We start from the raw sequence: 21864 nt of genomic DNA on the forward strand, positions 1-21864 counted from the left end.
CCCAACACGACCCCCGGGGAGGCCCCATAGCACCCCCCACCCCACACCCCTAGCCGTAACGGCCACACCCCGGCCATTGCGGTCAAACAAAAGCCCCGGAGGGGGCCCCGCCTGGCTCGTCGCGCAAGCGACATCCCTGGCGAGGGTGCGCCCTAGGGAGCCAAGCCGAGGACCCGCAAGGGCCGACGGAGCAACCCACAGCCACACCCCGCCACCCAGCGACCCAGGAGGCAATCGCCGACCCCGGGCAGCAGCCACCCCCAAAGCCACCCCCACCCCGGATCCCCCCGGACCGGAGCCAAGGACCCCACCACCCCAGGCCCCCCAACGAGACCACCCCCCAGCCAACCCACCCGGCACGGCACCACCCGCCCCCCAGGCGGGAGCCACAGCCCCCCCACCAGTGCCCCAGACCAACGGGAGCCCCCCAAACCCAACCCAACAGGATGGCGGGCGCAAGAGCAAAGGAGGAGGAGGGGGGGAGGACGAGACAGGGGGACAGGGAGCAGGAGGAAGGAGCGGCAGGGGAGCACGCAGGGCCCCAGCCCCAGAGACCAACCAGATGCGTATGCAAGGGGCAACAGCGCCAAATCAAACAGCCCCGGGACCTCGTGAACACCCAGAAGGAATGCACACCCGTGCCGAGGCAACAAGACACCCCGGCAACCCACCCCAGCCATCCTGGCCAAGACCACCCCAGAGGCCCAAGGCGGCCCAGGCCTACAGTTGGGCTAGTGTGTTAGTAAAGAGTGGTGCTGGCAGTCGCTTGCAGGCTAGATCATCAGGCTTTTAAAAATTTAGATTTAATGCAATTAAAAAAGGAGTCCAACGCTCCTCAAAGCACATTATTTTTTTTTGTTTTCTGAGAGCAGACATCTTTTCCATGGAAATAAATTCTGTGAGGAGATTTTGCCATTGGTTTATGTTTAAGGATTTTTTGTCTTTCCAATTTAGTAATGTTGTTTTTTTTGCTATGGCTAGTGCCGCAAGGATTGATTGTGATTGGTTTGCTGGAAGTTGAAGCATTGTCAGGTCTCCAATCAAACAAAGATTTGGAGATAAAGGAATCCTGCAGTCCAAAATGGAGGACAGTTTTTCAGTGATTAGAATCCAAAAGTGTTGAACTGGGGAGCAAAGCCATAAGGCATGTAGATAGGAATCCGCTGTATTCTGGGTGCACTGAGAGCAGATGTCTGTTGCTGAGAAGCCTATTTTATGCATTTTCTGTTGGGTAATGTGGGATCTGTGGAGGACCTTGTATTGAATTAGCTGAAGGTTTGTGTTTTTTGTCATCTTAAAAGTATTACAACAAATTTCTGTCCAGAAATCAGTGCTCGGGGTGATTGAGAGTTCAGCCTCCCACTTCGCGATTGGTAAGTAATTACAGTTAGTGTTCGAGAGCGCTCTGTATATTTTTGAGAGTTTTTTTGATTGTGTTGAGATTTTTTTCATATATATAGCCAGTTCTGGAGGTTGTAAAGTAGTTAAGTCTAGTGAAGTAGTTTTCTTTATTGTCTCTGTTACTTGTAAGTACTGTAGAAAGTTACTTTTATTTATATCGAATGCTTGGGTTAGATTGTTATATGTCCTGAGCTTATCATTTTCGAAGAGGTCTTGGAGATGAATAATTCCGCTATCTTCCCATGTTTTTAGATAGAGTGGTGTTTTTCTGTTTCTAAAGTCAGGGTTGTGCCAGATTGGAGACAGCATGTTAGTTTTTAATTGAACATTTGTTATGTCCAGGGCTTTCCAGGGTGGAGGCAATCAGTGGGTTTTTAAAGCAGTTATGACGTTTCAGGGTCACAGTGATAAAAGGGAGATCAGAGAGTTTAATATGTTTGCAGTCTAGCTGTTCTATTTCTAGCCAGGTGTTGTGGTATTCTTTTGGTTTTAACCATTCTGTTAAATATAGAATTTGGTTTGCTAGGTAATAATGCGTGAAATTAGGGGCTTCCAACCCTCCCTCGCTTTTATTTTTTTGAAGAGTTGAAAGGCTTATTTTGGGTTTTTTATTCTTAGCATAGAATTTTGTAATTGCAGAATCTAATCTTTTGAACCATTGCATTGGTGGTTTCAGTGGATCATAGAGAACAGATAGTTTATTTTAGGTAAGATTTTCATTTTAACTGAGGCTATTCTGCCAAGGAGTGAGATGGGGAGATTGTTCCATCTCCGCAGGTCTTCTGTGACTTTATCCAACAGAGGGTCTAGATTCTGTTTAATTAATTCATTTAGGTTTGGTGATATATTTAAGCCTAGATATTTAATTATATTTGTGGGGGAGGGGTATTGTGGGTTTTGGGTTGCTGGGTTCCATGAATTTTTTGTTAAAGGAAGGATTGATGATTTTGACCAGTTAATGGAATAATCTGATAGTTTAGAGAAGCTGTTTATTAGTTTAAATAATTCTTCTAATGAAGATTGGGGTTTTTCTAAATAGAGTAAAATGTCATCCGCATAAAGATTAATTTTGTGTTCTGAAATGGATGAGTGGATTCCTCTAATAACAGAGTTCTGACGAACAGCTGATGCCAGAGGTTCAACAAATATTGCAAAAATCAAAGGTGAGAGTGGGCAACCTTGTCTCGTTCCCCTCTGCAGTGTGAAGCTTTGGGATGTTATTTTGTTTGTGGTTACTGAGGCCTTAGGTTTAGAGTATAGGGTGGAGATCCATTGTATTCCTTTATTTATTTAATTCAAGATTTATTTTTAGTTAAATTGCATTGTTTTGAATAGTTTATCAAGGGATTCTTTTGACAATGAAAAATAAAAGGAAAATAGTACAGTATTTTCTAGTTTTTTTCCCAAAAAAAAAATTTGTCTACAGTCCCATTTTGTAAAATAAATCGTAAGAGAATCGTATCGTGAACCCAGTATCGTGAATCGAATCGTTTCGGGAGTTGAGTGAATCGTTACATCCCTACTCATGACACGACAGCGCATCGTTGTTTGTGTTGGAAACACAGAAACACAGAGAAAATGACAACAACTCAGAAAAGCCTCATTGAGGAGCATTCACAAAGTCAATCCTTCCTTTCACTGTGAAAAATACCAACAATGTTCTGACCTTACCTTTGCTGAAGCTCTGGTAGCTCAGGTGTTGGTCTCTCATCTTTTAAAAGCTGTCGTTTTTCCTCAAAACAAAGTTTCTCTATCGCCTAGCGCTGTCATCCTGCCTGTAGTGTTATCCCTCCCACTAGCTAGAGAACGTAGCAGCAGCGGCCACATGAAATTAATTCACTAATGTACTGTGAACTTACATATAGCATTTAGCATAGCTCAGTTACGTCCAAAGGCAGCGTAGAGAGCTGCCTTTTTACGTAAATGGTTGTCATCTTGGGAACTGACTGCGTATGCGCAAAAACACATAAAAACACGCTATGGGAACAGAGGTAGAACAGCCGTGTGCTTTTGGGAGGGGGCGTGCGAGACTGTACAGCCGTACCATGAAATAGCGCCGTTTAGTCATTTGGGCTATGAAATGCACAAAATGCTGACACTGTCAAACTTTGTGCCCATAGCCGAAAACAAACCACATTTCTGGAGTTTTCCTAAGTGTTTCGGTCTTTCACACTGCTCTCTCCCATAGGGTTAGGGTTAATACATGGAGGCGGTGCCTTCCTTCTCACTCGTGGGCGTGGTTCCAGCGCCTCTAACTGACACGCCCCCAGCGTTAGAGAGCAGAGGGAAGTGCTTGTTTTAACATGATTTTCAGACTTAATTTTATATACTTAACGATTTGTTTCATCTTTCAGATTTGGCTCAGTGGTCAATGACACATGTTTCTGTGGTGTGACAAACTCATAACACAAATGTATTTGTGCTTTACACGGACTTTAAGCTGGGGGAGCTTTCAGGCACTGCAGGATTTGAATCCATGATGACATGTTACTAATACTAACATTTGTTATTGTGGTCCCAGCAGCTCTTTGGTCTTGCCCGTGTTGGAGTCATTGAGTGTGTGGACAGGTGTCTTTTATACAGGTACCAGTTCAAACTGGTACAGTTAATATGGGTAATGAACGGGGAATAGTAGGGCTTCTTAAAGAAAAACTAACAGGTCTTTGAGAGCCAGAATTCTTGCTGGTGATCAAATACTTAATGTATGCAATAAAATGCATTCTTTTTTTGTTAAATCATACAATGTGTTTTTGTGAAAAGCTCTTTAATTCTAGTGTGAACGACCACTGAAGCAAAAAGAAAGGACTGACTGTGTTGTCTACAGAGATAAACATTCAATGTCTGAGGACATTTGGCTGGACCCAAACAAACACTTAGTGGTCACATGGTTTCTATCTGTGGATGGTGCTTACTTATGATAATACTGATAGAACAAATGTGTTGCTTTCTCAATATTTATGCCTTATATCTTTGATACAATAATCTTTTCATAAAAATGTATTTCTTTTTCAATGTGGACAAGAAAGAAATGTATTTTAATCTCTTGAATGAAATAAATAAATAAACCTCAATGAGAGACCCTTCCATTCTCTTTTAACACATAAGAGGGAACAAAGCAGCAACGTATTTTATGGAGAGATAAGTTAAGACATTTTTGAAATGAGGTATTTGTAAAATAGAAATCTTAATTGTAAAGGGATAGAGAATAATGACAAACACAATGTATTATGAAAACCACAGCTATTCTAACATACAGTACATGTTTTTGGGCTGTGTGAAGAAGCCAGAGTACTAATAGAGAAATACCACACAGGCATGATGAGAACATTTAAACTCTACACAGAGGGGTGTCAACCCCATGCAGGCCTGGCTGTAAAGTAAAAGAGCCTCCTTATTTTATTGTTAATGACATAGAGATGGCCAGTGTATCGTGATTCAACATATATTGAGTTTTGGTGATATATGTTCATGCAATACATTTTTATTGCACTTTAATGAGATGGAGCGTTTGTGTACATGAAGTGTACAAGTGTATGTAAAGATAAAGGAGTGAACAAGGGTTCATTAGCATGTTAGCTCAGCTTCTGTAACATCTCACAGCTTCTCCATCAGCTGCTCTGCATTTCATTATGAGGTGCATTCACTTTCCCCAGGAGAGTGTGGGAAAATAGATTCTCTATAGGAAACCCTAACATATGATCCCTGATATCCAGGTTAGAAGAGTGCTTAGATTGATCAGAAAGAGTTTAACCAGTTTGATCGAAAACACTTCTTTATCAAAGTCTCCTCTTTACAGTAGAATATATTCAACCATTAGCAGGAGGCAGAAAATCCCAGGTTGAGTGAAGGCAGCACAGGTGCAGGTGGTTAATTGTTCACCCTCTCCTCTCTGTGTGACCTGACTCACTTTGACTTTCATACGTCATTGAACACTAACTAAACCAGATACACAGACTCATTGTGACCCTGTATTGACTGTGTTTGGGGCCAATCAGCATCACTTCTAGATTGTGGATATCCATCAGATGGTACTATTGATATGTTCAACAGTGATAAACAGTGAATGAAAGCTGCTTCAACTGTTTACTGTTATTAATAATTAAACTTAACTTCCCTTATTAAGAGATTTTATTAACTCACCTGTTCACTGGTGTTGTGGATTATCCTGCAGCTGCTCCCAGGGTTTTCTCCAGTGCTGTTGAGCGTAGGGGACCCCAATGTTGTAGTGATGGCCCCCCCTACGCAACCCCCCCTTTCAGCAACGTAGGGAGATTTTCTGTTGTTTTTTTCATTTTTAATCAATACTATCGTAATAATTGTTGCACACTTGGACACAAAGGGACTTCCAGATGTTCACGGGTTGTTTAAACTCATTTTTTAATCTGAATAATCCAGAAAGACATACATCAGCCTCACCGTCTATTTAATACAGGCGATCTGGACGGATGCTCCAGTCTTTACCTGATGACCCCTGCAGCCCTTTAGCTGCCCCTGATGCTGCCTGTGTGTATGTAATAACTGTCCATGTATATAAGATCTGAGGAGAGCAGACAGTCTGTTCTCCTCAGAGCTTACAGACTGGAGAACACCACCATGTAGTAGTTTTCATTAAAATCCTACATGTCCCATGATTCTTAGCTCTTCTCTGTAGTCCTTGTTCTCCTGGGACGTGTTTTAAAGGTGTTTCTACTGTCGTAGCTGGTCTGTCAGTCTCTCCTCTCATGATGAAGACCAGGGGTGGAGCAGCCATTTATTAAGTTTATTAAATTAATTTACTAAAACCATGATAAAGCTGTTATTAAGTCACTGATTCTCAACATGTGGCTCTTTATGTCTTCATTTTAATTATTATTTCCCCAGAAAACCTTAAAAAAGGAAACTTTTTAAACCCTTTTTTTTTTTTTATTCTTTTCTTTGGCTGTTTTACAATTTTTTTTGTCCCATTTTTGTCCCTTTTCCAAAAAAAAATGAACACTTTTTCTTGTATTTTCAGATTTTAGCTCCTTTTGCCAAAAAATATCACTTTGTCCTATTTTTGCTCCATTTTTCTAAGTTCTTTTGGACACTTTTATTCAATTTTTGTCTATTCTTTAACCATTGTTAACCACTTTTCATCCAAATAATCAACCTTTGGCCCAATAAATAACACTTGTTTCCTTTTTTCCTACATTTTGCCTCTTTTTGTTCCACATACCTGTTTCCTCTTTTTTGTCATTTTTTGCCACTCTTGACTGTTTTTGGTCCATTTTAGACACTTTCCACTTTTGGACCATTTTTTACCACTTGTTATTCATTTTCCATCACTTTACTCATCAACTCTTTGTTTACCTTAGTCAAATGACTGGCTGTGATTGGCTGATCACCATTCAATCAATCTAACTGGATCAATACATTCTCAACAATCAATTCCTCTGTAAAAAGTGAGGGAGATGATTTTTAGTTTTAATTAAAGTGTGGATGATGTAAAAAAGACAATTATTCTGAAATGTGTCGGTTTCTGAACCACTTTATTGTTGATGTAACAAAGATCTTAGAACTCTCACATTAACAAATAAATAACTTTGATCACCGTGCTTTCCTTTTGTTGTCATATTGGAATAGTTTTTGTAACGTTACACAACAGATGGATTCACTCAGAAAACAATATATATATATATATATATATATATATAATATGCCGTGCTAAAAATATTGACCCCCAAAATATAACCTTTTTGTTTTAATATTTATTACTAACACACAACTACAGAGATTACACTGAACTAGAAAAAAAAAACAAAAATAATAATTTCCTGAAGATAATGTGACGATGAAACACATGCTGAACTCTGCATGAAGGAATGATTTTTTAACAGAAATAAAACATTATTTTTTACATAAATAAGTGAAATATCTTTTAAAATGTTTGTTTAAACAGATTAAAAGATATATTGTTCAGTGCATGTTTAATAGTTTATTTCTTACTTTATTAATATAGTTTAAGTGAAGGCACAACACGTTTTTTTAAAGAAAAAAAAACTTTATTCACATTGTTCCATTATTACAAGGTTTCAAACAGATTTAAATTAAACTGTAGCCTCGAGGTGTGGAAATATATTAAAATGTGAATGACTATTAATAATAATAATAATAATAATAATAATAATAATAATAATAATAGTAAAAAGTAAATAATTCAGGGTTTTAAAAAGCTAATTACTAGCTAAAACCTAATTCAACATCCATTCATCCATTTTCATACCCGCTTATTTCCGTTTAACAGGGTCACGGGGGTCTGCCGGTGCCAATATCCGGTTCTCATAGGGCGCTTGGCGGGGGTACACCCTGGACAGGGCGCCAGTCCATCACAGGGCAACACAGACACAGACAACCATTCACTCTCTCATTCACTCCTATGGGCAATTTAGAGACTCCAATCAACCTTACAGTCATGTTTTTGGATTGTGGGAGGAAGCCTGAGTACCTGGAGGAAACCCACGCAGCATGGGGAGAACATGCAAACTCCACACAGAAAGGACCCAAGTGTCCACCCCAGGGCTTGAACCCAGGACCTTCTTGCTGTGGGGCGGACGTGCTAACCACTAAGCCACCGTTTCTGTTTTCATAACATTTCATATGAAAAGTGTGTGTTCACATTGTTACGTCTAAGGTGGGCCCATAATAGAAATATAAGGTTTCATTAGCCAGGACAGAAATGAAGCTGTTAATAGGGGTTGGTCAGTGACAATTCATATAAGCAAATAGTACGGTATAGTGGCTTCTTTGATGGAAATATTTGTATTGATTGATCATTTATTTTTTCCTTCAAAAGTCAGTTTTAGTCAAGTTATTGACATTTTCTTAGAAGTATTAATTTTAGATCAAAGCTCCACAAATGGCATTACACAGTGAAGGATCTGATAAAAGCACTTTGGTGTTTGGTTTGCTCACAGGTTCCAGTCAGTTTTGATTTCTGGTTATTGTTCACTGGTATTAAATTTTGTAAGAATTGTGTTATAATAAATATCATTTTAGACAATGTTGATATTTTTGTTTTCTTTCCACATTAATAAACACATTTGGATAATGTTCTTAAACAACTGATTATTTTCATTTTTCTTTTTTTTTGAATATTAATTCTCATTTGTTCCTCTACAAAATGCATCTTGTAACTGTAGAGGATGATGACATCATTTGTCACACATACATAGCAGAGAACAGAGAGTGACAGTGAGGAGGTCATAAACTGATAAATATTTTCACCCTCATGGACCACATGGTCAGAATGCTCTGCCAGATGTGCTCCAGTGTTTAAGTCGTGTCGTTACTACAGTTCTTCAATCACTTTCTAGCATAGATGGCCACAGACAGAGCGATGCCACCAATGGCTACTGCAGTGGCACCAAGCAGCCACTTCCAGCTCAAACCCCCTTGCTCCCTCTTGCAGGTGGCCAGATCAATCTTCTCAGTGGGGGGCAGCAGCTTCAGGTCTGGAGCATCAGTAGCTTCCAGGAGCGTAATTTCCAACTCAACCGCTGACCGAACCTGGAAGAGCGCCTTCTCTCTCATTTCCATGAATTGCACCGCTACATCCACTGCATAGATCACTTCAACGTCTCCCAAAGTGAACGACAACTCCGAGCCCTTGTTGATCAGCGTCCCATCCAACAGACGTGTTATTAGATGAATCTTCACAATCTGTCCAGGTTGTGGCATACTGTATCTTCCTCTTCCAGCCTGCAGCACCTTTTTCATTAGCGAACCATTTCCAAGGACATCTAACCACCCATCAGCAGGTGGTTGGGGGTCAGTTTCTCTCCTCATGGACTGATCCATGACAATCTTATTCCCACTCTTCATGACTGATGCACTGTCACTGCTTTGGTAAACAACCTGAAACACAAGAAAACATATTATAAGTAGATTACCATTATTATCTGGCAGCTTCTGAGCAGGGTTGGAGTCAGTTATAATTGTAATCATGTAATTGATAATTAATTACAAAGATGGTGTAGTTGTAATTGTAATTTTAAAAATCTGTTGCTGTCGTAATCTCATTAAATTCTAGTTGAGTTCAGATAATTTACTTTGTAATTGTAATTGCAATGTTTACTTAATGCTAAACTGGTGAACATGTTCTCCACATATGTAGTTAAAATATTATTAAAATGTTTATATCAAGCTTTCCCACATTTTACCATTTTAAAAGTGTATTTTACAGCTGACTTAAGACCTGTTATCATATGAGATGCTAACAGAAAGCTAACACAAGAGAAAGGTTAACTTTTATTAGGTTATCTATTTCAGCCTCGGTATTTCTGATTAATTGTAAAGTAAATGATAACGTACTGTAAGTGTAATTTGATTTCTGAGGCTAAAAAAATAATTGTGATTTAATTGTAATTGGAAAAAATGCTGGTCACTGTAATCATAATGTACTTGTTGTTAGATTGTCTTCTGTGCTAAAAGATGGTAGCACCATGAGATTTACCGTTTAAGAGTACCTTAGTATTAGTGTCACATCTGTGGGAAGGATGTTAATTCTGGGACGTATCAGTCTTTCTTTGAATCAGGGGCTGTTCCAGATGTTTCCTATTCTCTCCTATCTGCAGCTTTGGGCTTTCACACTATGTCTGTGTTTTTTCTCCTGAGGAAGTATCTGCTCTATGAGCTCTGGGTTTTTAGTTCTGTCTTTTGTTCTTTTTTTTTGGAGTTCTACTTTTTGCTGTTCCTTTGATGTTCTCTGATGTGGAGTTCTTCCCCAGCATATCAACGGTTGTTCTAAACTCCTCAGTGGCCACAGTTACATGATGTTTTTTTAAATTCAGAATGAGTTATTCTGCATTAAATCATTCTGCTTCATGTTTACATGGTAATAGTAATTCCAGAACTGAGGTTTACATGGAAAACCTGTTTATTTGGCTTTAGTTAATTCCACTTTAGGTCTGGGGGTTGGGAAGGCTCTGATTGGACAGGGGGCGAACATGACGTAGAAACACAACCAACATTTTATTGTCGGCTGTAACCAGTGTTCTGCTAGTTACTGAAAAAAAAGTAACTAGTTACCGTTACTAGTTATTTCATTCACAAAGTAACTCAGTTACTATTTTGATCACTTACACCAAAAAGTAATGCGTTACTAGAAAAAGTAACCTTTGAGTTACTTAGAATTAAAGAATATCTCATTTATTTTGAGTCATTTGTGTCCGTACAGCTTCATATTAGTGCGTCCCACCTTTTTTAAATGATGACGGGCAGGCAGATGACTCTACCCACACACCTCCTGTACCAACCAGGACAAGCTAACATTGCTCCCACCTACACCACTCACCAATACATGATCGATCCTGAGAACCACCTCCAAGCTACGTTCACGTTTGCTCTAAAACACCTCAAAGAGAGCACTAAGGGCCATAAAGCCTACTACAACCAAAAAGCCTCACAGGAGGAACTACAGGTTGGAGACAGAGTCTAATATTACAGTTTTGCTCAAAAACGATCATCATGCAACCAAACTAGTGAAGAAATTTCTTCCCAAATGGACCGGACCCCCAAATAAAGATTCCCAGCACAAAGACCAAACAAAAGCTCAAGTGGGTCCACCAAAACCAAATTAAGCTATACAGAACAACAAAACTAACAGACTAGCCGTCAATCGTGAGCTGAATAAACCCTACGAGCCGAGATATGGCATTCCTAATTAGCCAACCAGTCAATGCATTCAATAACATCTACCACCTCAAGGACATAATAAACTAGAAACTCGGACTGGAATCTACTACAAAAGCCCTATCCAACCTCTAATATACATGTGGTTTACACCAGACATGACCCTAGTCATTGTAATTATTCTCTGTCACATATATCTACCTTCTGCACCGCCGCTTTATGCCTTAGGCACACCAGGAAAGTTCAAGACCAAATCAATCGATCACATATTCAAACGCAACCGACCCAGATCCGAGGGTGCACTTTGCTATAATAGGGGAAACCCCAATTACATCACAGAGAAAACAACAATATATATTGAATATTGCCATTGTGGTTTTATACATCAAAGCATCATCTCAAGGCAAGGGCAAAATATTGAGATGTATATCGTATATCATAATACAGCTTGAAAATATTCAGACATTTAAAAAAGGCCACATTGCCCCGCCCATTTGACGCAAAAAATATGTCGACGTAAATGTTTTGTATTGATGCATCGTCCCAAACATATATGTTGTCCCACACCAGTCCAGAATTGATATGATGCATCGGAAATCTAGACCCTAATCATCCAAATGCTTAGAACGAAGAAGATCTTATAACCAATAATGGAGTTTGCACCAACAGTGGGAGGAGCTTGAGTCGTTCCAAAGATCTTTACAATATCAGCTCATTTACACAAGATTATGACTTAATATGTAAACACATTTAGATTAAAACAAGCAGTATTTACTCACTGGATTGTGGAAAATCACTAAATTAGTCATTAAAGTTGACAATATTATTAGAAACTCACCTTGGTCTCAAACGTTGCTCACTGATGACAACCGTTGGTCAACGTTAATCGATATATTTAAAGCTACTTTAGTCGTTTCTGACGGTGCAGGAGGAGATTCTGTTGAATGATGTAGATTCTGCAGCTTTTATATAGCCTGAGTTGCCCTGACAACCTGTCAACATTGAGCTTCCATTTTAGCCTGAGTTGCCATGACAACCTGTCAATATTGATCTGTTCGATGCTGCCTTTTGTGATTAAATGTATGTCATATTATCATGGGAAGATCAAATATATTTAATTAAATAATGCAAACACACATTTTACTCCTCATAGTGGATATATTGTATGTATAGACTGTTACATCAGGCATAATTACTACCAATGAGGGAGCGTCTTATACAACAATAGAAAACTAATGAACATTTTACTCACCGGGGGCGCTGTTGGCCAAAAACTTACATATAAGTTGCTTCATTGTATAAGTCACAGAAGTGTAAAAAGTACTGATATATCCTCAAGTAGAAGTACAAGTAAATCATACATAAAATACTCAAGTACAAGTAAAATGTAGCTCAATTAAATAGTATTTAAAGTTAAAGTTACTAATTACTTTCACCCCCACAGTTATTGTTGGTTCTCTTACAGACAGTAAACATCTCATGTAGAAACCATAAAAAGGAAAAAATGAAATCTTCCACAATTGGAATCTAATTTATTTTCCACAAAGGCATCTGTATTAAATAAAAGGTTTGTCAAAATGTAAATTAAAAAAAATGTAAATTAATTCAATTCACAATAAAAAAAAAAAAAAAAATGTATCAGGCTCCAAGTATAGATACATTTATAAACTCTAAAAGTGAGAAAATAACTGGCGTTCAATGCTGTTTTGGCGCTAATCTGATTAGTTGGCTATGATCTAATGCATTACGTTTAATCTGATTAGTTGGCTATGATCTAATGCATTACGTTTAATCTGATTAGTTGGCTATGATCTAATGCATTACGTTTAATCTGATTAGTTGGTTATGATCTAATGCATTACATTTAATCTGATTGGTGGGCTATGATCTAATGCATTATGTTTAATCTGATTGGTCGGCTATGATGTGATGCATTACGTTTAATCTGATTGGTGGGCTATAATCTAATGCATTACGTTTAATCTGATTGGTGGGCTATGATCTAATGCATTACGTTTAATCTGATTAGTTGGCTATGATCTAATGCATTACGTTTAATCTGATTAGTTGGCCATGATCTAATGCATTACGTTTAATCTGATTAGTTGGCTATGATCTAATGCATTACGTTTAATCTGATTAGTTGGCTATGATCTAATGCATTACATTTAATCTGATTGGTGGGCTATGATCTAATGCATTATGTTTAATCTGATTGGTCGGCTATGATGTGATGCATTACGTTTCATCTGATTGGTGGGCTATGATCTAATGCATTACATTTAATCTGATTGGTCGGCTATGATGTGATGCATTTGTTGTTGTCTGGTCATTTCATTTTTTGTAGTTTCACAATGTCTGTTGATCATTTTAAAACAGAAAATAATTCACTCAGTAGCGGTTGGTGTAGAAATGTTTTAAAACGTACTTGTACAAATAAAATTAGTGATTTAGAAATATACTAAAGTACGAGAACCCATCAAAGCAACTCAATTACAGTAATGAGAGTACTTGTAATCCATTACTTTCAGCTCTGATAAGTCACATAACAATATTTTTAAATAAAAAACGTGTGACATATTACAGAATTTACGGTATTTCAGTCAAACAAATATTCACTGCTTGTAAAGCTTCGCTAGCTCTGAGTCTATGATAAATATCTATAAAACTTTTCCTCTTTGTTCCAAAAACACCCTAGAGCGGATTAGACAGTTTGTGATGCACTTTTTTACGTTTGCATGTGTGCATTAAAGCATGTTAGTGGATTATCCCCCGCTAAACTAGTAGATTAAGGCATCATTAGCAGATAACAGATGAGGATATGCTAACGTTACTGGATAAACATAGCAACACAGCGTTAATCACAAGATTCAGTTTTAATAATGCCATTATTATACAATTATAGAATATACTTTTAAACGTGATTTATTTTGCTGTAGTAAATTAAATGAATGAATTAGATATAATTTTAGGACATAAAGACCCTATGCTATGAATCTAGATAATTGTATCCTGGATTAATCTCCATTAACGGGCGTCAACTAACCAAACATTCCCTGTCAGAGAGAAGCTGTCCTATGAAGGTCGATAACAACACGCTAATTGAAGCCAAGTGTTTTCAGCCTGGGTACATGCGTGTTCACATGAAAGGGGTGGAGCTAGCAAAGTCTGACCAATCACTACAATGGAGAAAACTGGCAGAGTGAGTTTCTTCACAATGGTGATGACACGTGACGATAAAAAAATGTGTGTGCTGTTGTAATGAAGGGAAACTGATCACTGTCCGTTATCAAAGCAGGCTGACTTGATAAGTGATAAAACCATTCATGTTGTGGGTTAAAACTACTAATAAATGGTTAATAATATGATGAACTGTATAAACACATCTATAGTAACAGGTTATGTACCACAGACCTTTAAAACCACTGTAATCAAACCTCTACTTAAAAATGACTTGTCCAATTATAGACCAATATCTAATCTCCCTTTAGTTTCCAAAATTTTTGAAAGAGTCATCACAGGTCAACTATGTGATCACCTACTTAGGAACAATTTATACAGAGCTTTCAGTCTGGCTTTAGAGCCAATCACAGCACAGAGACTGTCTTAGTAAAAGTAACCAATGATCTTCTCTTAACCTCAGACAGAAGGTTGATCTCAGTTCTGGTTCTCTTAGATCATATCTGTCAACTTTTGGATTTGAAAATAAGGGAAATTTTCTGGCGCCCACTACGATCCGTCCCACCCGCCCAACTAAGCTCCAGTATTCCTTATTTTTTAATATAGATGTACAATAAATCTAAAATACCCACTTGTCAACCACTTACTAAATACAATGATGTGATTATAATCTGGTAGGTCGACCTTTATTAACATTTAAATGTTTTGAACATTCCTACTAGGGCTGGTGATATGGACCAACACTCATATCTCAATATATTTTATCTAAATGATGATATATGATATAAATCTAGATAATTTTATCAAATAAAGTCTGATCAGAAAGACAATTCTGGGTTAAATTTGCTGATGCAAAATGTTACACAGGCTCATTTATTAACAAACACCTGATCAATATGTGACACTTATTAATCATCTAACTGAGCTTTACATGTTGTTCTGAGAAGTAAAAGCAGCGACTCCTAAAACTAGTATTTTGATACATAATAAGCTATAATATATATATATATATATATATATATATATATATATATATATATATATATATATATATATATATATATTGATATATGAAATATTATAGTTTTCTATGTCACCAAAATAGAAAACTTGATACATCTTGAATCTCGATATATCGTCCAGCCCTAATTCCTAAATTATAAAACAGCCAAAATAAAAACATAAATGTGTATATGAAGCACATGTGTTTATTTAATATACTTACAGTTTATATACAAGTCAACAAGTTGCATATTTATTATTAATTTCACATTGCTTGTCTTTAAGTCAGACATTAACATTTTATCTTCATTAGATATTTTCTTATAATTTCTCATACTCACTCATGTGGTTCTCTGGTATTCACTAATGACTTATTATAGACATTTATTACAGACTTTACATTCATTAACACTTTTTTAAAGCAGTGTATATTTGTGGAGCTTGTGATTGGCTGATTTTTCATGGTGACTTACGTGGTTCCTTCTGCTGTGGTAGATGGTAAAAGTTACTAGTCTAACAGAACGTGTAACTGTGTCCCATCCTGCTGTTCTTTAGGAAGTTAAACTCTGTCACATTTTACAACGTATTTACACCAGTTCTTAGTTTTTTTAGCTGGAACGTCTTCATTCATTCATCTCTGTTCTGAGTTGTTTCTGGGTTTGTTGCTGCTGTCGGCACTAATCTCACAAGAGCTGCCGCCCAGGCTAATTCAGGTGGCAGTTCTCGGGGCATCTTTTAATTTTTATTACATTAAAATACGGGATATTTACGGAAAAATAATAATACGTGAAGATGGCGGTAAAGAGGGGTAAAATACGAGAGTTTCCAGGCCAAAACGGGATACTTGACAGGTATGTCTTAGATCTCAGTGCAGCCTTCGATACAGTGGATCATCATCTACTGCTGCAGAGACTGGAAAGTGTTTTTGGGATTAAAGAAACAGCGCTGGGTTGGTTTGTGTGTGTGTGTGTATCTGCATTTTGTCATTTTCAATTTGAGTTTTTTAATAACTTTTCAACTTTTTAAATAATTTTAATGAAAATGTAACGTTCCACTGGTCAGCAGTTCTTAAACCCATTTCAACTTTTAAAATGTTCAGCTTTTTTGTTCATTTTTAGTGAATACCTTCAACTTTTCTGTATCTTTAACCGTTTTTGACTCACAGCCCTTCAATGAGTTCCATTTTTAGCTTTGACCAACTTCTAGAGTAGAGGGACTGTCATGCCCTCTACCTCTGGCATCTCCTGAATTGGTCCGTTGGCACCATCTGGTGGTCTCCATGCCTCACTGTCCAGACTACTCACCTCTAATCATCAGGATTGCTTCCAGCTGCGGCGGGGAGTGGTCTCCCCACCTGCAAGTATTCACACCACTACATAAGACACCGGCAGACCACAAACCAACGCCAAACCATAAACAGTGCTCACTTTGACCCTCTCTGCCGCTGGGATCTCTCCTGCCTCCTTCCCACCTGCAACCACCATCACCTCTGGAATCCCTCAGCTCACTCCACCCTTCAGCTGGTTCTTCCCCACTCCTGTGCCAGGCTCCGTCGTTTCTTCCGTGTTGGCTGCAGCTCGAGCGTCTCCGTGTTCCTGCCCATTTGGGGTTCAGAGGTTTTCTTTGTTAGTTTAGCCCATTCTGAGTTTATGCCTTTAGACCTAGGATTTTGTTTGTTCGTCAGTAGTTTCCTGATTGTTTTTATTTAATCTTAGTATTAGGTCTCCCTCAGTTTGCTCAGCACTTCCTTAGTTTCTCCACCACCCCACTTAGGGCGCTGGTAGGTTTTCTGTTATATTCTGTTTGTGGAATAAATCATTTAATTGTATCTGTGCCTCCTGTTGTGTTGTCTGCGCTTGAGCCTCAGTTCAGTCACGTGACAGTATGGTTTGGCCATAATGAGCTCAGCAGACCGCACTACAGATGAGGCCTCAGCCGCTCATCATGCTGTAGTTAGTCATGACGCAATTCTAGGCCGGCATGAGGAGTTACTCAAGACTCTCGTGTCTAGCGTTAAAGCTCTAATCAGCCAAATGTCTCACCTGACTGGTCAGCAGTCCGTGTTAGCATCTTCACTAGCTGCGTCAGGTTGCCAGCCTACCCCCATTAATGCCCCCGAGACGACGGTTGTAGGCTCTCCCTCTGCTCTGGCCACAGTAGGCCGTGAACCCACGGTTCCGGTTCCTGAGCGCTATGCTGGAGATCTCGGCTCTTGCCAGGCCTTCCTGACTCAGGTTTCACTCGTCTTTGAGTTACAACCGACCTCCTACGCGTCCGATAGGGCTAAAATTGCATATCTAATTGGCCTTCTATGGGGGCCTGCACGGGACTGGGGAACAGCTGTGTGGGAGAAACAGGGGGAGATCTGCACCTCCTACTCCCGCTTCTCTGCAGACATGAGGCGCGTCTTCGATCACCCAGTTCGGGGGCGAGACGCTGGAGATCGCCTCATGGCCCTGAGGCAGGGGGCCCGCAGTGTTGCAGAGTACTCCGTGGAATTCCAGGCCCTTGCAGCTACCAGTGGGTTCAACGATCCGGCCCTCCAGAGGTCATTCTATGGGGGACTGTCTGAGGCTCTGAAAGATGAACTCGCCACCAAGGAGGAGGTGGGCAGCCTGGAGGCCCTAATCTCCCTCGCCATCCGGCTTGACAATCGCTTGAGGGAGAGGCGCAGAGAGCGCTCACACTGGAGGGACTCAGCACCCTCCCGCCGACTGAGTCCCACTCTCCAGCCTGCTACGCCCACACCGTTCCCTGAGGCTGCCTCCCAGGCCATGGAGGCACTTCATTGCTTCCTGCCCCAAGAGACCAGCAAAAAAGAGGGCTCACTCGTGACAGGGAGTCTACGAGTGAGCCGGACTGCTTCCACCTCCCCTCATCTGCTACAGCTACCCGCTACACTCAGCTACCACCACCACTCACTTTCTGTGACCGTGCTGGTGGATTCTGGGGGCGAGGAGAATTTCCTTGACTCAGACCTCGCCAGGCAGCTCCACATCCCGTCGATGCCACTGGATTCTCCCGTAGAGGCCCGTTCTCTCAACGGCCTCCCCCTGGCCACGATCCGCCGGAGAACAGTTCCTGTCACCCTCCGGTTAGCAGGTAACCATCACAAAACACTAACTTTTCACTTGATGGAGCATTCTCGCCCACAGTTGGTGCTGGGGCACCCCTGGTTGATTAAACATAACCCCTCTATTGACTGGTGCGGCAGCCAGGTTAAGTCCTGGAGTACTGGGTGTCATGCTAACTGTCTCCGTTCAGCCCCATCCCCTGCTCCTGTAAATCCCAGGCCAGATCCTCGGCCTCCAGACCTGTCCGGCGTTCCTGAGGTTTACCATGACCTAGTTCCAGTCTTCAGTAAGGAGGATGCCCTATCCTTGCCTCCTCACCGGCCCTACGACTGTGCCATCGAGCTCCTGCCCGGAGCCACCTTGCCCTCTGGCCGTCTGTACAACCTCTCTAAACCCGAACAGGCTGCCATGGAGACATACATCAGGGACGCCCTGGCAGCAGGTATCATTCGGCCCTCCACTTCTCCGGTAGGTGCGGGATTCTTTTTCGTAAATAAGAAGGACGGGTCCCTGCGACCCTGTATTGACTTTCGGGGCCTAAATAATATAACCGTGAAGAACAAGTACCCTCTACCTCTGATAAACTCTGCCTTCACCCTTCTCCACGGGGCCAAAGTGTTCTCCAAACTAGACCTGAGAAATGCTTATCATTTAGTGAGAATAAGAGAGGGAGATGAGTGGAAGACGGGTTTTAATACCCCCCTGGGACACTTTGAGTACTTAGTAATGCCCTTTGGCCTCACCAATGCTCCCGCCGTCTTCCAGAACCTGGTTAACGATGTGCTCCGGGATATGATCAACCGCTTTGTGTTTGTCTACATAGACGATATCCTGATTTATTCCAGAGACCAGGAGGAACACGTCCGCCATGTCCGCTTGGTTTTGGAGCGCCTGTGGAAGAACCGCCTTTTTGCTAAAGCGGAGAAGTGTGAGTTTCACATTACTACTGTATCATTCTTGGGTTTTGTCATCTCCCCAGGACGTGTGATGATGGACCCGGCCAAGCTATCGGCTGTCTCCGAGTGGCCCCAGCCAGAGACCCGGAAACAGTTACAGCGTTTTTTGGGCTTCGCTAACTTTTACCGCCGCTTCATCCGTGATTATAGTAGGGTGGCAGCCCCTCTCACAGCCCTGACCTCCACCTCAATTCCCTTCCAGTGGACCCCCAAGGCCGAGCAAGCATTCCAGTCCCTCAAGGTACGCTTTACCTCTGCTCCTATCCTTGTTCAGCCAGATCCCCACCTTCAGTTTGTGGTCGAGGTGGATGCATCTGACTCCGGGGTTGGGGCCGTACTCTCCCAGAGGACCCCATCTGACCAAAAGCTGCATCCCTGTGCCTTCTTCTCTCGCCGCCTGACCCCAGCAGAACGGAACTACGATGTGGGGAACCGGGAACTGCTGGCGGTCAAGCTCGCTCTAGAGGAGTGGCGTCACTGGCTGGAGGGGGCAGAGCACCCATTCATTGTCTGGACAGACCATAAGAACTTGGAGTACATTCGTTCAGCCAGGAGACTGAACTCTCGGCAGGCCCGCTGGGCGCTGTTTTTTGGTCGTTTCCAGTTTTCCCTCACGTATCGCCCGGGGTCCCGTAACATCAAGCCGGATGCCCTGTCTCGTCAGTTCTCCTGCGACGAACCCTCTGGTGACCCTGAATCTATCCTTCCCCCTGCTCGTCTTGTCGCCTCTCTAACCTGGCAAGTGGAGGATCAGGTCCGTCAAGCACAGTCCCAACAGCCAATCCCAGGTAACTGCCCGCCTAATGTTCTCTATGTTCCTGAGTCTGTGCGTACCCAGGTGCTCCAGTGGGCTCATACCTCTCGCTTCGCCTGCCACCCTGGGGGCTTCCGGACCACAGCCATCCTTCGGCAGAGGTTTTGGTGGCCCTCTCTCGAAAGGGACACTCGGGACTTTGTTGCCGCTTGCCCCACCTGCTCCCGGGGCAAGATCCCTTACAGACCCAGCTCGGGTCTCCTTCAACCACTCCCGGTGCCCTCTCGGCCTTGGTCACACATCGCTGTGGATTTCGTCACGGGGCTACCCCCCTCTGGAGGTAACACGGTCATCCTCACCATTGTTGATCGTTTTTCCAAAGCAGCACACTTCGTCGCCCTTCCCAAACTCCCCTCAGCCAGGGAGACGGCATCCCTCCTAGTTGACCACGTCTTCCGGTTGCATGGGATACCAGCAGACATTGTCTCGGACCGGGGTCCACAGTTCATCTCCGGAGTCTGGAAGGCCTTCTGCGCTGCCCTAGGGGCCACCCTCAGTCTCACCTCTGGCTTTCACCCCCAGTCTAATGGCCAAGCGGAGCGGGCCAATCAGTCTCTGGAGACGTACCTCCGGTGTCTGGTCTCCTCCAACCCCACTGCCTGGGTTGAGCATCTGGCCTGGGTGGAGTATGCACACAATTCACAGATAAACTCTTCTCTGGGGATGTCTCCTTTTCAGTGCTCCCTCGGCTATCAACCTCCGTTGTTCCCCTCCCAGGAACAAGAACTCTCCGTTCCCTCTGTACAAACCTTCGTCAGCCAGATCAAAAGGGTCTGGGACAGGGCCAGGGCCAGACTTATACAATCAACTGAGAGGATGGAGCGGCAGGCCAACCGCCGTCGCTGCCCGGCACCAACCTACTCTGTGGGCCAACGAGTCTGGTTGAGGGCCAAGGACCTCCCTCTGAAGGTCGAATCCAGAAAGCTGGCACCCCGGTTCATCGGTCCCTTCCCCGTGGAGAGGATCATCAGTCCGACAGCGGTACGTCTCACCCTTCCCAGAACTTTGAAAATTCACCCCACGCAGGTCAGACCCGCCAGGGACTCCCCCCTGGCTCCTCCTGTCCCCCCCCCCTCCTCCCAGGATGGTGGATGACTCGCCCGCCTACTCGGTTCGGCGCTTGCTGGATGTCCGCCGCAGGGGTCGCGGCCTCCAGTTTCTCGTGGACTGGGAGGGTTACGGGCCTGAGGAGAGGAGCTGGGTCCCCCGCAGTCAGATCCTTTGCCCTGACCTAATCAGGGATCTCAAGCGGCGGCGTCCTGAACGTTTTGGTCGTGCGCCTGGAGGCGCACGTAGGAGGGGGGGTACTGTAATGCCCTCTACCTCTGGCATCTCCTGAATTGGTCCGTTGGCACCATCTGGTGGTCTCCATGCCTCACTGTCCAGACTACTCACCTCTAATCATCAGGATTGCTTCCAGCTGCGGCGGGGAGTGGTCTCCCCACCTGCAAGTATTCACACCACTACATAAGACACCGGCAGACCACAAACCAACGCCAAACCATAAACAGTGCTCACTTTGACCCTCTCTGCCGCTTGGATCTCTCCTGCCTCCTTCCCACCTGCAACCACCATCACCTCTGGAATCCCTCAGCTCACTCCACCCTTCAGCTGGTTCTTCCCCACTCCTGTGCCAGGCTCCGTCGTTTCTTCCGTGTTGGCTGCAGCTCGAGCGTCTCCGTGTTCCTGCCCATTTGGGGTTCAGAGGTTTTCTTTGTTAGTTTAGCCCATTCTGAGTTTATGCCTTTAGACCTAGGATTTTGTTTGTTCGTCAGTAGTTTCCTGATCG

At 42.3% G+C, this 21864-nt stretch overlaps 1 protein-coding gene across 1 annotated transcript; it reads right to left on the reverse strand.

Annotated features, from left to right (window-relative positions):
- Nucleotides 1-8510: 8510 nt before the first annotated feature.
- On the reverse strand, nucleotides 8511-12161 carry LOC114464480 (peptidyl-prolyl cis-trans isomerase FKBP8-like). The gene is made up of 2 exons (XM_028448713.1): nucleotides 11888-12161; nucleotides 8511-9273 (listed from the first exon to the last, which is right to left on the reverse strand). The coding sequence occupies exon 2, from the start codon at nucleotides 9238-9240 to the stop codon at nucleotides 8722-8724; it is 519 nt and encodes a 172-aa protein (XP_028304514.1). The 5' UTR covers nucleotides 9241-9273; nucleotides 11888-12161; the 3' UTR covers nucleotides 8511-8721.
- Nucleotides 12162-21864: the final 9703 nt, after the last annotated feature.

The sequence above is a fragment of the Gouania willdenowi genome, chromosome 6, assembly GCF_900634775.1.
Source record: "Gouania willdenowi chromosome 6, fGouWil2.1, whole genome shotgun sequence".
Classification (NCBI taxonomy): domain Eukaryota; kingdom Metazoa; phylum Chordata; class Actinopteri; order Blenniiformes; family Gobiesocidae; genus Gouania; species Gouania willdenowi.